Below are 18,679 nucleotides of genomic sequence, written 5' to 3'. Positions count from 1 at the left end.
TTGGCCAACCTGACACCAGAAAAGAAAGGGCAGTACCAGAAAGTAACAAATGAGTGTGTGAGAAGGTGGAGGGCTGAACAGAAGGCTGTGGGAAAGAGTGTTAGCTCATATGTTGCACCAAAAACCAGAAAAGAAAAGGAGACAAAAAAAGAACAATGGAAAATGCAGAAGGCTACATGGAGGGCCAACAGATCTGAAGAACAAAATGCAGCAGAAAAAGAAAAAAGAAGGCAGAAGTATCTTGAAAAGAAAAGAAAAAACAAAGAGGAAACTGCAGCTTCAAGTGCGGCTCTGAATGGAAAGGATGTTATCAGTGAACCATCGACACCAAACCCTGAACAGCCATGTTACGTAGATTCTCAGTGTACTCCTTCCACATCAACCCTCAGTTCTGAAAGAGAACCTACCCTTCAGTTTGTAGAATTGGTTCCTGCAAATCCTTACCAGAAGAACACACTCAACAAAGCTGTTTGGCGAACGAAGAAAGCAATACCAACTGACAAGGGGAAATTTGTGCAAGTGTTTGGAACTGTGGTGGACCGTGCGACTCCACGCACTAGTCGTCTTCTTCTCCAGAGATTGGGCATTGGAGCAAAATCTAGAAAACGGATAAATTTTCTCGCTTCGTCAGTGTCTTCACTCAGGGAAAGTATCCATGCACTAAGAAAAAAAAGGAATAAGAGGGATGTCAGTGCTAAGAAAACGGTGGCACTCATGCTAAGTTTGAAAGTACTCAGAAAGTAAACTTTTCGGTCTGAATTATAAACTCCTCCAGAAGGCACGAAAAGTAAAGAATTTGGATGAATTAAACGTACGGAAAAAACAGAAAAGATGCACTGTTATCACAAACTGTCCAAAAGGTGGAGCAATTTTACAGGAGTGACATTTCCCATACTCAGCCAGATGCGCGGAATGCAAAGAAAGGATCCAAGGATCAGTATCCTGTGGCAAGGATGGTGATGGATATGTCAACGGCAGCAGCATACGAAATGTTTAGGGCAGAACATCCACATACAGCTATTTCAAAGACAAAATGTCGACAGCTGAGACCCAAAGATGTCTTGCCCTCAACACGCACAAGAAACCAAAACTGCGAGTATTGTGCTAATGTAACTAGACGGCATTGGCCGCTTTGCAGCATCTCAGTGTCTACAAAATCTGACATATAAGGATAGACCTTTCCAGGTCAACTCTGTGTCCAAGAGGGGAGGATGGCGAGTACAAGATGGCATGCCTTGAAAGGAAATGTACAGCCTGTGGGACATCTGCCATTGAAGTAAAACTATGTCCTCTACTAGAGACCCACATTGAACATTAAGTGGTTTTCTTTAAGTGGGAGAACACTACCTACATGTATGTCCACAAAGGTGTCACCAAGAAGAAGCTGACTAGGCAGAGGAAAACCCTACTGGCTCGTGATTTCGTCGCAGAACTGACGGAAGAGGCAGCCAGCATATGAAAACACCTCTTCAATGCCAGATGGCAAGGAAAGCAGTATGATGCGGTGTCCAGTGATGTACGAGCAGGCTGGGTTGGTATCTGCCAGGATTTTGCCGAGAATTTTTCTTGCTGGTACCAGGATGAGGCTCGGGGAGCACATTGGGAACACAATTCGGTGATGCTTCATGCCAATGTTGCCTCATACAGGTGCCCTGAAGATGACTTTGACCTGATGACAAATCATTCGTTAATTTTTGTGAGTAATGACCTGATGCATTGCCATGATGCTGTCCATGCGTTCAACTTGTCAACAATGGACATTCTAGTTAACCTTGGTGTCTCCATGACAAAAAGTTGTATATTTCTCTGATGGAGCGCCAACACAGTACAAAAAAAAGTCTGCCTTCTGCAACATTTCTTCAGAACACGGCATGGCACAGGACCATGTGACCGGGAGTTTGGTACCCTAAAGAAAGTTATTAATCAGCGTGTCAAGGAAAGGAGAGCCACAATTGGCACCGCTGAGCAATTCTTCTTGTACTGCCGTGATCATCTGAGCAAAGAAGATGGTCACGTCCACTACAAGAGATCCTTCTGCTTCAATGAAAGTGAGGATATTAAGAGAAACCGAAAGGGGGCTAGCAACCTGAAACCTGTACCCCAGACAAGCCAGCAGCACTGTCTTAGGATGGTGAAACCGTACATCATCAGTAACCGAGAAACAATCTGCTTCTGTCATGTGTGCACAGAGGAGGAGGAAGGCAGCTGCCAACATGCAGACATTACTGGCAAATGGAATATCGCCAGTTTGCTCAAATGTAGCAAGGTATGTATAATTGTACGCTGTGTGCAATTTACTTGTAATATTTTTTATTCCAATTAGTAAGGACAATAAATATTTGTAGGTTTTGATATTGCTTGATTCAGGGGTGTTTTTGGAAGTGCATTCACTAATTTTATTTAAACTGAGTATTACAATTGAGCTGCTTGTTCTAAATTAAGTACATTTTGAAACACATTTTTTAAATATCAACTGATTGTGTTTCTGTTTCCTCAGGTGACCAGGCGCGATTCACAGGTGTTTAAAATCTAGTTACTAAATAGCTCCACTTTTTGTTTTCCAGCAGGATGCTGATGCAGATGTGAGCCCATCTACATGCCCTGTTGCTGAGCCAATTCCTGTCACATCTGCAGACGACAATATCACTCCAGCAGTCGAGCTCTTTGAAAAGGATGACACTCCTGCTGACAACTCTCATCAAGAGAATGGCAACCCACCTGATGACGACCACCCTGAAGAGACTGGCAACCTTTCTGCTGACAACTCTCATCAAGAGAATGGCAACCCACCTGATGACGACCACCCTGAAGAGACTGGCAACCTTTCTGCTGACAACTCTCATCAAGAGAATGGCAACCTTCCTGCTGACGACCACCCTCAAGAGACTGGCAACCTTCCTGCTGACAACTCTCATCAAGAGAATGGCAACCCACCTGATGACAACCACCCTGAAGAGACTGGCAACCTTCCTACTGACAACTCTCATCAAGAGAATGGCAACCCACCTGATGACAACCACCCTGAAGAGACTGGCAACCTTTCTGCTGACAACTCTCATCAAGAGAATGACAACCCACCTGATGACGGCCACCCTGAAGACTGGCAACCTTTCTGCTGACAACTCTCATCAAGAGAATGGCAACCCACCTGATGACAACCACCCTGAAGAGACTGGCAACCTTTCTGCTGACAACTCTCATCAAGAGAATGGCAACCCACCTGATGACGACCACCCTGAAGAGACTGGCAACCTTTCTGCTGACGATCCAACTTGTGATGGATGTTGGTGCTGCTGCAGCCATTAAACCAACAGGGTAAAATATTCAAATCTTTCAAATATTCGAAATGAGCACTTGTCCATTTGTCCTGACAATATGTACCTTAATGGTTGTCCAGTGGACAAGTAAAAATGTTCAATGCAGTTTAATTTTTAACAATCAAAAATATGTTTCTTGTACAAAACATTTATTGAGTGAAAATATTGCCAGACAAGTAGATTTCTTGATGAACTTGCACCGGACAAATGAAACATTCTACTTGTTTCTATCACTGTTATAGATAGATAGATATATATATATGATAATTATCTAAAGTTTTCTTGCTTTGAATTTTAATATTTTGACATTCTTTGTTTTGTTTTTTTTAATTACTGTTTCCTTGGTTGATTTTCCTATGCTTCATTCTTTTGTCTGTTGTTGAAATAACAAGGAAATTCTTTTGGTTACTTGCTGCTTTTTCGGTAGGAGTAGCCCATGTGGTGACAGCAGGTTTCCTCATTATCTTTGTGTGATCCATAACCATATCTACAGTGTATGACACCAATATAACCGTAAATAAAATGTGTTGAGTGCATCGTTAAACAAATCACTTCTTCTTCTGGGAAATAGCTCTTTAAAAAGTGATTGTTTTTTTGGTTTTATAAGTACTCATAATCTACAAATCACTGGCTTCCAATGTAATTTGTAATGATAATAACAACAGCAATAATGATAATTGATAGTAATAAATTGTTATAAGCAAATTATCTAAAATAAGCAAATTATCTAAATTTAGCTTGGTAAGTACTCATAATCTGGACATTACTAACATCCAATGTACTTAATTTATATAATAATGAATGATAATAACAATGATAGTTATCCGTGTAGTAGTATATATATATATATATATTTTATCAACATTGTGTGTTTCAGATCAGTCGCAAGATGCTTGTGATGAAAACGGGCACCTGGGCAGCGTTCCTGGATGAGCTACGAGCTGAGGTGGCCTTCCTTGCTGGTCACCTCTTCAGGGCGGAGTGGCAGCATCTCCAGTTTGAAAACTTGAGGAACTCTGCACCATTTCCACGCGCCACAGTGGGAATGGTTTTGGACTTCGCGGAGAATTTCACTTGTCAACCAAGATAAGGTGCAGGCAGCCCATTGGCACCATACACAAGTGACGGTGCACCCGATCGTCACATACTACAGTTGTGAATTATGTGAAAAGACTGTGACCGAGTCACTGGTGTTCATATCCGATGACAGGCACCATGACTTTGATGCAGTACACAAATTTACGGAGGTGGCCATCGACCACCTTCGTAACACTCGTGGCACCATTCTTGAAAATATTGTACAGTGGACAGATGGTTGTGCCAGCCAATACACATCCAAGGGTCCATTTATCCTGCGCCCTGGAAGATTTCGGGTGCACTTTTGAATGAAATTTCTTTGGGTCGAGGCACGGAAAAATCCTTCAGATGGTGAGATGGTGAGAGTGCTATCGTAAAGCACCATGCTGCCACCGCTGTCAAGACTGGAGCTGCATTTATCAATGATGCTAAAGAGCTCTTTGATTACTGCTACAGAAGTAAACTGAATAAGCAGCCGTCAGATGAAGGTTGCACACACTTCCGTAGATCTTTTTTCTTTATCCAGATTGATGACATCACGCGCAACAGAGGAAGGTCGGTTCAAACCCTAAAGGGTACCCGTGCACTTCACAGTGTGAAGTGTGTGGAACAGCATACTGTTTTAACACGCCAGTTGTCCTGTTTCTGTGCTGCATGCAGCTCAGGTGTCGGTGACTGCCAAAATGCAAATGTGGTGGAAGCATGGAAGAGGCAGATGCTTAAACCTGCTGCAGATCATCATTGTGCTGCCGCACCCCAGCATGCACCGGCTGCCGCTCCCCAGGATGAGCCTACTGCCGCTCCCCAGGATGAGCCTACTGCCTCTCCTCCCCAGGATGAGCCTACTGCCTCTCCTCCCCAGGATGAGCCTACTGCCTCTCCTCCCCAAGACGAGCCTACTGCCGCTCCTCCCCAGCATGAACCTGGACGTGGCATTGCTTTCCTGTTCACAAAATGAATATTTTGTACAGCGTGCACCACCATGGGCCAGCCTCTTCATGCCGTTGTGGTAGATTGATTTTTTATTTTAGTTTTTCATCTTCTAAATGAACTGGTACATCATATTAAACTTTGTTTTTCAAAAGCAGCAGTTGTAGGCAGTAACAGTGCATACACACAATGGACACATATAGTTTTTTTGATTAATAAGAAAATAATAACCCATCAACTCGAAAGTGAACGATGTGAACTTATTCAGTTCGGTCGTGATTTTTTATTATGTCGGTGACGTGTCTCTTGTCATTGTTATTAATTTACAATGAATCAGTTTTTCTTTATTACTATGTGTTTACTGCATTCATTGTTTTTCTGTTTATTCTCATGCATACATGCAATATTTGAAGTTGTCAAACCTAGTGCAGTTTATTTCTAATTTGGTTTCTACGTTACGTTGGTGATGATGAAATTTTGTATTTTATTTTGTAGCAAGTCAAATGTTTATTGTTGTCTCTGTGTGTGTTTACTATGTTAGCAATACTACATGTATTTAATCTGTCCCACAAAAAGTATCAAAAGTATGCTTGTACAGTTTTGAGCTAATGTGAAAATGTGGAAATTTGTACATCATCGCCATGCATTTACTCAAACTTTTTTTTTCTTAAAGATTTCTTCCAGTTCCACTTTTTTCTTGTAAGACATAATCCTTTTTGCTTAACTGTAATCAATAAAATCATGTGTGAACTTTTTGTGTCTGTTAATGGAATGATTTGGATGTGTGTTTGGTTTCCATGTTACACGAGTGATTTTACTGTTTTGCTCAATTTGACTCCACATAACATAAAAATAAAAAATTGAAATAAAATTTTTTTAACTCTAATATATGCACAACATGTAAAACTTCATATAAACATGAATTCTGCTTTTATTTGGAATGTTTTAATTTTGGGTCTCTATGTCACACAAGTACCCAGTTTCAGAGAACGACCCAGTAACAAGTTTGCAAGAGCAACTCCGGAAATTGTCAGCTCGAAGGAGCATGAAAGATCTACGCCTCAAATGGACACTATCAATGGCGGTGACGCTAAGAAACAAGGCTGCTGCTCAGTACTTTGGTGTGAGTAGAAAAATGCAAAATAAAGTATTGAAAGATTGTGATAAACTTGTGTGGGAGGATCACAGAAAGACCAGGAAAGATGCAGTCCCTGAGGAAACTGTTAATGAAATCAAGAACTTCTTCAACGATGGCAACATCAGCAAACATTTACCTGATGCTCGCAGTGCAACTGTTCAGGGAGGGGTGGTACAGTCCAGAAAAGTTCTAGAGTCCTCCCTCCAGACAACGTACCAAAAGTACACTGAAACATATGGCACAAAGGTGAGTTTTAGTGCCTTCAAGCGCCACAGACCTCGAACAGTGCTCCCTTTCACATCTCACAAATATCGAGAATGCTTGTGTGAGTATTGCGCAAATGTAGATTTGAAGTTGAAGTCCTTGAATGCAGCCATACCGCCAGATCTTCGGATTCAGGACAGGTACCAGGCATCATGACTAACACTGTGCCCCAAAGAGCCTGAATGTTATTATAAGAAGAACTGTTTGGATAGGCAGTGTACCAACTGCGGATCACAGAATCAATCCCGTCAATCCCGTCACTTGGGACCGTGTGCTGACAATCAATAGGTCCACCCCAGCTGTTTGGTTTCAGTGGGAACAAGCCCCGATAGGCCAGGGCAAGACACGGCTAATGAAAGTACGACATGAGTCTTTGTTTGAGGGCCTCGTCGATGCATTAGCAGAAGATCTGATCCCCTTCTCGTTGCTTCTTTTTAATGCGATGTGGCAGTTTAAACAGTATAAGTCAGTCACCAGCAAGTGTCCAGCCAACACAATCGTCTTCTGTGAAGATTTCGCTGAAAATTATACATGCAGGCCAGAGGATGCACCACAGGGTTGTCATTGGAACAACACCCAGTGCACAATTCACCCAGTATTTGCCACCTACAACTGTGCAGTTGAAAACTGTTTGGAGGTCATCACAGATTCCATAATTTTCATCAGTGATGACTTAACCCATGACCACCATGCTGTCCACCACTTTGTTTCATCATCTGTGCGGTTGCTGAAGGAGGAGGGTGTTCAATTTTCTGACGGAGCACCGACGCAGTATAAAAATCGGATTGCATTTATTGACTGCTCCTTTGCCACTGAAGATCTTGGGATCAAATCGGAATGCCACTTCTTTGGCAGCAGGCATGGAAAAGGACCTTGCGACCGCGAGATTGGGTCATTAAAAAATCAGTTGCGACAGCGGTAGTTGCCAGACAGGATGAAGTAGCATCACCCCGTGACCTGTTTGACATTTGCCATAAAAGGCTTTGCCTTCCAAAGACAGCTGGTCACCACCATTCAAAGAGGCATTTTGTGTTTGTCGAAAAAAATGCAATTGTCAGAGAGCGACCTGAAAGAACGGATACGAAATCTCTCAAAAACACCAGAAAGCTCCACTGTGTAACAGGCATTCAGCCTTATGTCTTGTCGGTGAGGGAAATATCATGTTTCTGCTCAGGATGCAGAGGAGATGGCCCCTGTCTGCACACAGACCTCGCTGGCCCATGGATTGTCTGCAACGTGTCTCAGAATGTTAGAAAACGTGGTCCTACAGTGAACGACAAAGTTCCTCCACCGATGGATGACCAAGCTCTCTCGTTCCCACCTGTTGAGGACAATTCTCCACCACCAGTGGACGACCATCCCCGCGACCAATGGATGACCAGGCTCCACCACCAGTGGACGACCATCCCCGCGACCAATGGATGACCAGGCTCCACCACCAATGGACGACCATTCCCCGCGACCAATGGATGACCAGGCTCCACCACCAGTGGACGACCATTCCCCGCGACCAATGGATGACCAGGCTCCACCACCAGTGGACGACCATTCCCCGCGACCAATGGATGACCAGGCTCCACCACCAGTGGACGACCATTCCCCGCGACCAATGGATGACCAGGCTCCACCACCAGTGGACGACCATTCCCCGCGACCAATGGAGGACCAGGCTCCACCACCAGTGGACGACCATCCCCGCGACCAATGGATGACCAGGCTCCACCACCAGTGGACGACCATTCCCCGCGACCAATGGATGACCAGGCTCCACCACCAGTGGACGACCATTCCCCGCGACCAATGGATGACCAGGCTCCACCACCAGTGGACGACCATTCCCTGCGACCAGTGGACGACCAGGCTCCACCACCAGTGGATGACCATTCCCTGCGACCAATGGATGACCAGGCTCCACCACCAGTGGACGACCATTCCCTGCGACCAGTGGACGACCAGGCTCCACCACCAGTGGACAACCAGGCTCCCCCACCAGTGGATGACCAGGCTCCACCACCAGTGGAGGACCATGCTGATCCGGTAGTCCAGGACCATTCTTCACAGGCTGAAAACACGTACATGTATGTATTTATTCTTAATCACTCCCTAATTTCACATAATCTTCAAAATCTTTGTGTTCTGTATAGGAACAATTAAGTGAATAGTACTAGTTTTCTCAGTTTCCTTATTTTAAACTCCTTGGACATGAGGGTGGGTTTTTTCAAGGTTAAACAAAATATTAGAAAAAACATTCTATTTTTGATCTCTAGGATTATCATTATCATCAATTTAATATCTTTGGAATTTTAAAGTACTTTTGTGATATTACATACATGATTTTAACTATTTTTCATTGGTCTTTTTTCAGGCTAGCTGTCAAAGTTGGGTTTTTGTTGCATTTATAAGTTGTTGTTTTTTGTAAATTGTAATTTTCAAATGTTTGAGACTAAGGCTCATTAATAAATACCACAGCTCTTGAGTGCAGGTAAATCTGAGTTCATGTCTTCTTCCTTTTATCCTGTCTAAGGGAAAGTGCATATAAAAGATCCCTTGCTATATAAGAAAAAATGTAGCGGGTTTCCTCAGGCTACTTGTCACAATTGACAAATGTTTGATGTCCAAAAAGCCAATGATTAATAAATCAATGTGCTCTAGTGGAGTTGTTAAACAAAAAAGAAACTAAACTCTTAAGTTGTGTGATATGAGAAAGAAAACTGAGGAGTGTGGGAGGCATTTAATGTTGAAGTTGTCATAATAATAATGTATTTAACAGGAAGTAAGATATTGGTTTGTTATTTTGAAACGTTTCAATTGGTATCAATTTTATTTTTTCTTCAGGTCAAGAATGTGATGCGCCAAGAAGAAAAAGCACATGTCAGCTTTCTCCAGAAGGCACAAGGGGATTTCTATGTTTACCCTGCAATTGAAGACGAGTCTATTGTGCTGTTTCATGAAATCCTGAATATATTGCCAGAACCACGGTTCAACAGACGCGGACATTTCTATTTTGACAATTGATTCGAAAGGACACTATTTCCTGAAAGTTAATTCTGGCTGTTCTTTAGTGAATGAATATTATTTAGTTTCGATTGTAATGTGCATATTCTTCCTGCCGGTGTGTGTTTTCCTATTACATATATAGCTCTTGGATGGCTCAGGCTTTATTTCATGGAAATGTTGATCTTTTTGTAATAAGTTTTGAACCAATATAAAGAGCATATTTAATTTAGGTACATTCAATGTAATAATGATGACAAGTGAAGGTATCATATTTTTCAATTATCTGCTCTGACCTATATTTGAAGAATATACTCCTAACTGCAAACCACTTCAGCAATATAAAATGTTATTCGTACCTCACAGGGATATATCTGAAACTTTAGTAGGAAATATGCTAGCTATGTATAAACCAGTTAAAATAGGTTACTCAAACAAACATTGGTTGCTAGGCACTGTGTTTATATGTTGGGTTTTTTATACATATATCAAATTGACATTATATCCTTACCATTACATAGGATTGTATTACCTCAAATATTATGTACGAATGACTAAAAGGGAATAACCTGTAAAGACAAAATGAAACAAAAACTTATAATTAAAGTAGGCGATTAACTCTTTGGGGTCGAATCCCGACTGACGTTGTGATTTTCATTTACGCTAAAAGTCGAGTCCCGCCTGTACGCGTTGTTTACAACTAGCAGTAATTGTCGAATGCCGACTGGAGGCGTGACCCAACTTAGATGTAAAACGAAAGTTCATTGGACAGTATAATTACTATCCAGCTTTAGCAATAGGTTGAAGGTCAATCTAGTGACCAATAGAAAGCGTTCTTACAACTGGCTTCATTAGATGAACCACGTTTTCCTTCCGAAATTTCTTTGCATTGAAAACAAAATGGAAAATGGCGATTTTTTTAATTCGGAAAATGAAAGCCTTTCAGATTTCGATGGTTTTACCAACGATGATCTACCCAATGAAACGTTTGATTTAGATGGAAGAGATTATAGTTCTGATGTGGATCTGAGCAGCGATAGCGATGATTTACCCCTTTCACGGCTTCGAAATGGACACAATGGGTTGAATGGCAATGAAGAAATCGAACCGGAAATCCCAAATCGAACTACATCGTGGAGTCCAGTCCTGACCGATATACAGGTAGATGCGTTTGTGCAACCTGTCGGTGCTGTAAACATTCTTGGAAATGATGCAAAGGAAATAGATTTTTTTGAACAAATATTCCCCGACGAGTGGTATGTGAAAATCGCCCAAGAGACTAACAGGTATGCACAATCAAGAATCGAACAAAATGGCGACGACCCAAAATGGTGTGCAACAAATGCGGATGACATTCGGGCATTCATTGGATTCAATATTCTTATGGGAATTGTGATTGCACCCAATCAAGACATGTATTTTTCGATGGATGCATTTTTTCAACCAACAGGTATGTCTGATCATATTACACGTGACCGCTTTGACAAGCTTTGTCAGTATTTTCACGTTTGTGATATTTCTACAAATCCGAACCGCGGACAACCAGGACATGATAAACTGGCTCATGTTCGTCCTTTTTTAGAAGCTATTCATGTGCAGTGTAAAACACAGTATTCGCCCCACTGTGAGACGTCAATAGACGAAGCAATGGTGGCCTATACTGGTCGTTTGTCAATCAAGCAGTACCTACCCCTCAAACCAACAAAACGTGGCATAAAGATATGGGCAAGGGCAGATCCGCACAATGGTTTTCTGAACGACTTTCAGGTGTATACAGGCAAAGCCAACAATGTTGTTGAAACTGGCCTTGGTGAACGGGTTGTAAAAGATTTGACAAGAGACATATGGGGGAAAAATCACTGTGTATTGTGATAATTACTTCACTTCTGTGCCACTGTTTCAAGAACTTCTTGACAACAAAACGTATGCTTGTGGTACAGTACGAACCAATAGAAAGTATTTGCCGGCCAGTGTAACCCAAGCGAAGTTGAAACACCAAGGTGAAATGATAATAGAACAAAAGGAAGGAAGCATGATAGCTGTGGCATGGCATGACAAGCGGACAGTGAATATCCTCTCAACTTTATCAAATCCACTGGAACGAACCACTGTCAAACGAAAAAAGAAAGACGGCACACAAGTGGATGTTCCCTGTCCCCAAGCAGTGAAATCCTATACTACATACATGAATGGAGTCGACAGGGCAGATCAGTTGCGGTCATCATATTCAGTTTCGCGAAGGGCAGCCAAGTGGTGGAAATATTTGTTTTGGTTTTTGATTGACATTTCGATCATAAATGCATTCATTATGATGAAAGAATCGGCAAATCACCAAATGACTTCCAAGACAGGAAGGAAGAAGGAAAGATGTCAACTGGAATTTCGTCAAAACTTGACAAAACAGCTAGTTGGAACGTACTGGCACAAGAGGAAGAGAGAGAGTGTACAGCAGAAAGCCACAGATGGACTTTTACACTGGCCAGTGGTTCTTGGCAAAAAACGGACATGCAAGCAGTGCAGCCTTCAGGGTGTTAGACGTGAACCAACCTCAGGCTGTGAACAGTGTAATGTTAACCTGTGTGTGGGTTGTTTCAAGCCTTACCACAAGGCAAAATTTCCAGCTTTGTTTCAGTAGAACTGAATCAAAGAAAGTGAGATTTGTTCAATTTTTTGTTTACTTTCATCATTTAGAGACAATTAAAATCATTTTACAATTATAATAATTTGAAAATAGCATATATTCTTATTGGTACACACAATATTAAATATCACACAAAATTTGGTGTGCATATGTTTATTAATTATAAAGTTACAGGCATTTTTCTGAGAACTATAGCTTTTTCATGAAATCCTTCATTATGCAATAGGGCATTAGCAGTAAACACTACCTAGGGCTCAGATCCAAAATGGCCACCAGGCCTCAAAGAGTTAAGGGTGACTCATGCTTGCTTTCTGAAGAGTAAAATATGTGTCACTGTTGTATTACCACAGAGTTGGAAACTTGAAAATTCAGTTATGTCACAAATGTGACATCAAAGGTTGTTCCTGTGGAACCTTCAATTATTATTACTAAACCACCATCAGTGAGGGTAAGTAATAATGATTGCACACTTTCTCAGGCTAAAATACTGAAAATAAGCTTTTAACTTCTACATTTTGTTTTTATTTTTGCATCAGTATACGCTCCCAGTATAATATAAAAATATTGTCATATTTTTTAACTAGCAAATAGATTTTTTTTTGCATGTTCCGCATATAACGGTGTCTTTTTTTATCATCTTTCCCAGTATATTATCTTCCTGATCAAGTTCTCTGAAATAGCAACTATGAATAAAGAGCTTTTGATTTAAAATGTTCTTTGTGTCATTATTTGTTTGTGCCTTTACCAACTTGTTAATATAAAGGACACCATGTTATATGCATAACTTTCTCAGTTCAGTGTATTTCACATCCTCTCAAAGTCAAAATACACATCTCCAAGGTCTACTTTATAAAAATGTATGTAGTATATTCATAACTCTTACAATTAATACAATAAATATCTTGATTGAACAATTTTTTATTTTTGAAGGTATTTTGACCTTCATGTAACACTTTTGGTACCCATGATCAGAGCTGTGCACATATAGGGGAGATGGGGGTGCATTGGGACATGGGGTGCATTGGGACACCCCCTCTGGCAGTCAATCCAAATAAGGGAAATCCCTGTATTTGCACCAGATTGAGGCTGGGTATTGCCCAAGGCCATCCATTTTGAATTTTAGGAGGAGAGCAGAGTTCCTTCCTCTATGAGGGCATTTCGGTGTTTTGGAGCTGTGAAACTAAAATTTCAAAGGTAAGAATTGTATCTATTTATTGTTTACCTCTTTAGGAAGCAGATTACTGACTTAGTACATATAAACCATCTTTCATTAATGCATATTTGTATTAATTAACTTACTTATTTCTACTGCTTGTTTTTTTATTTTTTAATGTTGATTACATTAATGACTAATGGGGTGCTTTGGGACACTACCAACTGGGGTGCATTGGGACATGTCCCAATGTACCCCGAACACAAACTAAATTAATTACCATTTAATGTTATTTCATTATCCATCAAAATATGCTACTTTATAGTTATTTAATTATTGGCAAATGGTCGGGAATATCATTGCATCTTTAAAGCCAAATTAACTTTAATGTTTATCTGAATTTAAGGAATTTAGAGTAGGTAGCTGGAATTTCTTTGGGACTTTGAAACTCCAGGAAAATGTCTTAAACACCATGTAATGAAGCTTTATTTATTGGTTATTTGTTTAACTACTTTCAGAAATAAAATTCCAGAATGGTGCGGAATCGAAAACGCAAAACAGATAACCATGGGCAAACGTCCGCAGATTTAATGAAAAGAGCTGTAATCATGGTGGGGGAAGGTAAATCAATTCGTGAAGTAGCTACGGCACTGAGCATTTCCAAATCAACTCTACAACGATATGTAACAATTTCTAAAAAGAAAGGTTTGCATGATATGTCACTGACACCAAATTATAATAACAATCAAATATTCAGTGACCCAGATGAAAATGAATTGGAAAACTATTTGTTAACAGCATCCAAACACCATCATGGACTGACAACAACAGAAACGCGTCAGCTAGCATTCCAATATGCGAAGAAAAACAAAAAACATATACCGAGTCAATGGGAGACAAATGCACGAGCGGGAGAAGACTGGTTCTATGGTTTTATGGCACGTCATCCTCTACTCTCCATCCGGAAACCTGAAGCCACCAGTATGAGTCGGGCTACAAGCTTTAACAAAAAAAATGTTGGAGATTTTTTTGACAACCTTGAAAATGTTATGCTCCGTTATCAATTTGAACCTCAATCAATATATAACTGTGATGAGACTGGACTCACAACGGTCCATAAACCCCCAACTGTAGTTGCATGCAAGGGAGCCAAACAGGTTGGGCAGGTTACATCAGCGGAGAGGGGGACACTTGTCACCATGAATGTGGCTGTGAATGCTCAGGGTAACTCAATACCACCATTCCTAATATTTCCTCGGGTACATTACAAAGACTTTATGATCAAAAATGCTCCCCCTGGAACTGTTGGTGTAGCACATAACAGCGGATGGATGACAACTGAAAATTTCGAAATATGGCTTGACCATTTCATCAAGCACAGAAGGTGTTCTTTGGAAAATCCTGTACTGCTATTAATGGACAACCATGATAGCCACATTTCAATCAATATCTTGGATATGGCCAAAGCAAATGGAATTACCTTGTTAACCTTCCCGCCGCATTGCAGTCATAAACTACAGCCACTAGATAGGACTGTATATGGCCCCCTTAAAAGATACTATAATGCGGCTTGTAACTCCTGGCAAATGAATAACCCTGGAAAGCCAATGACCATTTATGACATTTCAGAGAATCTAGGTCAAGCATTCCCCAAGGCATTTGTTCCTGAGAACATCATTGCAGGATTTCGGGTTGCAGGAATTTGCCCTTTCAACAGAAATATTTTCCATGATGATGAGTTTCTGTCATCATTTGTCACAGACACATTGCCTGTGGAGTCTAATCCTGCTGAGCCTATTCCTGCAGAGCCTATGCTTCAAGAGATTGGTCGAAATGAGCCTGAAGATCACCGAAATGGTAAAACCCCAGGAGTCATTGATGTGCTACAGCCCGCTTTAGAACAAACCGAATGCATAGCACTCTCTGAAGGTGGTTCAAGAGAAACATCTGATGTATCACAACCTGGAACAAGTGGCGAACCTTCTACTCGGTTTAACCCAACAGGACATTTTTCACCAGAAGTTGTGCGCCCCTACCCAAAGGCTGCTGCAAGGAAAGGAACCACTGGCGGTAGGAAAAAAGGAAAGACATTAATTTTAACAGACACCCCTGTAAAGCAAAACATTGTAGAAGAGATCAGACTGAGAGAAGCGAAGAAGAGTAAAAGGTCTAACAATGAACCAAAGAGAAAGAAAGTAAAGAAAACAAATGTTCCTTCAGATAGTGAGGAGGATGACGATTCAATCCCACTCAGTGCTACTGATGATGATGATGATTTTGAGGAATCCTTTGAATCTGATTTGGATGAAGAGGAAACACAAGCACCATGTAAAGATGATCTGAAGACTGGCGATTACATTTTGGTCAAATACACAACAAAAAAGAAATGTTGCAACTTTGTAGGTGTGATCCTGGACGAGATTAATGATGATGACATTGTTACGGTGAAATTCCTTACTCGTCAAATGACCAAAAAGATGGGAGCCATGTTTATATTTCCAGAAAAGGATGATATTGATGAGGTTGGGTTTGAAAATGTTGTTCTCAAACTACCAAAGCCAACCACAGCAGGGGGTACAAAACGCACAGTGAAGCAGTTCTTTTTTGATGTCAACTTAGACCAGTATTTCTAGTTTGGCAGTAACTATTTCATCACATTCAAAGTTAAATGACATTGCAATAATATGTCTAGTCATCTCAGCAGTGTTCATTGCTACTTGATGTTAGAGGTCATATACATTTTTTCGTTACTATTTAAGTTGACCTTTGATTTGGCTAATATTTAAATTAGCTCCTTTAAAGATTGATATGTACTTATATATATAACAGCTGGAAGCTTTTTGGTTTGATTTTTGTTTACATCATTTCTATTCAAAGTAGGTAAATAGGCCTACTGGAGGTTTTCTAGTGTGCATGTAGTTACATGCCGAACAGTAATTATCAATCTGAGGTGTTTTCAAAGTCATTTTTAAAATTAGGTTTACTCCCATAAATGAGTTTTATCTTTTGAAGCTATTTGAAGGCTGATAGTGTGCTTTTATTAATTATTTTTTGTTGTTTCTGCATTTGTCCCAATGCACCCCAGAAGTGTCCCAGTGTACCCCATGCCTGGGGTGCATTGAGACAAATTTTATTACTTTTTAAAACAAGTTTTATCATGCAAGTTAAAAAGATATTTAACTTTTGAACATGTAAATCTTGGCAGATAAAGCTTTTTAATTCTATCTATTTCTTATTTGTTTGTTCATTTATTTAAATGATAGATTTGGGCAAAAATATAAAAAATGTCCCAATGCACCCCCATCTCCCCTACTTCTAGTTTTTCTTTGCATCTCTTTCTGATTCAGAAACAAACACTGACGTGGGAAAAGAAGAAGCCATTTGTTAATATTGCTTTCTCAAATAAAAGTTGAACTCTGCATATGCTGTAAGTTACGGTGTCCACAACTTTATCGCCATACTACCACATCATATGTGAATTTTTTTTTTTATGTCTGAATTGTAATACCACAACACACCAATTACATCAATATACATCTCATTAAATCAATTTATTCATTGTATTATTGGATTAAAATGTCGTCTTGTAACTTACATCGCCAACAGCATTTGCCTGATTTGACATCCTCTCTACAGTCAAGTGAAGCAACTTTTTCTTCAGTATTAATTGAAAACAAGTCTTATCTAATATCTCAACTAGTTTTTTAATCATTTTAAGCACTTTTTATTTTTAATGACTTTGTCCTCATTCTTTGGCTCAATATTGTGCCGCTCCACAAAAACAATTCAACAGATTTCAAGAATAAAACAACTTTTCATTATAGTAAGTACATGCATGCATTTTTATTTAAGTAATACTATCTTTGGAAAATGGGAACGTTTTGTTCTATAACATTTTGATGCTAAAAACTTGACTTGTAGGCGAGTATAATGAAGGAAATATTTATTTAATGACGCACTCGACACATTTTATTTACGGTTATATGGTGTCAGACATATGGTTAAGGACCACACAGATACTGATGGAAGAAACCCGCTGTTGACACTTCCCACAAGCAGGACAGCACATACCACGACCTTCGATATACCAGTCATGGTGCACTGGCTGGAACGAGAAATAGCCACTGACAGGGATTGATCCTAAACCGACCACACGCTTTACCACTGGGATACATTTCTTTAATTCTAGAAATAGAACCCCTGATATACATACAGAAGTAGGGCTAATTAATATTCAATCATGGATAATTAATTTTTTTAATTACCAATCCCATGGTTAATGGATTTGTTTTAAATTCTAGAAGACCTGGGTTTTACTTTTAGATAAATAGATAGATAACAGATAATACATATAACAGATAATACATATTACAATCAGTAATATGTATTATCTGTTTGTGCTTAGTCTAATACTTTTATACTTCTTTTTCAAATTATTGTTTTGACATTATGCAAATATTTAATAATAATAAACATTATTATTAAAATTTATCTTAAAATATCTCCTTCTATAAGTGTACATGACACCCTCTAAAAACTTGAGAAAAAAAAACAAAAAAACAACCCCATTTATGGCGAGCATGCCCCCTAACTCCCCTAGCATTTGTCATGTAACATAAACATGCTTGAGACAGGATAACTAGACAATGATCTTTTTTTTGTGGGTTTTTTTGTTGGTTTTTTGCTAGACACAGGTTACATCTAGGATAATAGTATATAGCGGCTATTTCATGGGTTTTTTCGAATACGATTTTTGTGTCAACGAGTGATGTGTGAAAACCATATTTTCACGAATTGCGAAGCAATGAGTGAAAATATGGTTTTCACACATCACGAGTTGACATAAAAATCGTATTCGGAAAAACACCATGAAATGGTCTATTTATTATATACATATTTCCTCATTTTTGACAATATCTTTCGCTCTTTGGTAATATCTTTCACTTATCCTATCGAAAACACGTAACATCATGATATATTTCTTCCTATGGAACTTTGCCAGAAAATTTACTTTACCATAGACTTTTAAAAAGAAATTTGATTAAAATTTATCTTTATTAACATTTATTTAACAATACTGCGGTGCAAACAAACCTGACAAAGCGATCCTCTAAAAACTCCCACAAAAACAAAACGAGTCGAACGCCGTTATGTTCTTACACTTA

At 39.8% G+C, this 18,679-nt stretch overlaps 3 protein-coding genes across 3 annotated transcripts in view; 2 read left to right on the top strand and 1 right to left on the bottom strand.

Annotated features, from left to right (window-relative positions):
- The window catches only part of LOC121373697 (cell death activator CIDE-B-like), a 118,299-nt gene that overhangs the window by 53,973 nt on the left and 45,647 nt on the right, over window positions 1–18,679 (bottom strand). The gene's annotated exons all lie outside the window — the stretch shown is intronic.
- LOC121373130 (piggyBac transposable element-derived protein 5-like) lies at window positions 10,621–11,592 on the top strand. Its single transcript, XM_041499581.1, has one exon. The coding sequence runs from the start codon at window positions 10,621–10,623 to the stop codon at window positions 11,590–11,592; it is 972 nt and encodes a 323-aa protein (XP_041355515.1).
- On the top strand, window positions 14,018–16,750 carry LOC121373696. Its single transcript, XM_041500424.1, has one exon. It carries the CDS (start codon window positions 14,048–14,050, stop codon window positions 16,145–16,147), a length of 2,100 nt encoding a protein of 699 aa, XP_041356358.1. The 5' UTR covers window positions 14,018–14,047; the 3' UTR covers window positions 16,148–16,750.

Source organism: Gigantopelta aegis, chromosome 5 (genome assembly GCF_016097555.1).
Source record: "Gigantopelta aegis isolate Gae_Host chromosome 5, Gae_host_genome, whole genome shotgun sequence".
Taxonomy (NCBI): domain Eukaryota; kingdom Metazoa; phylum Mollusca; class Gastropoda; order Neomphalida; family Peltospiridae; genus Gigantopelta; species Gigantopelta aegis.
Note: the sequence above shows the minus strand (reverse complement) of the source record. Positions and strands in the feature narration are given on the sequence as shown.

Excerpts from the sequence above, each read along its gene's own strand:
- LOC121373130 (XM_041499581.1), top strand. The coding sequence starts at position 10,621 with ATGGAAAATGGCGATTTTTTTAATTCGGAAAATGAAAGCCTTTCAGAT.
- LOC121373696 (XM_041500424.1), top strand. The coding sequence starts at position 14,048 with ATGGTGCGGAATCGAAAACGCAAAACAGATAACCATGGGCAAACGTCC.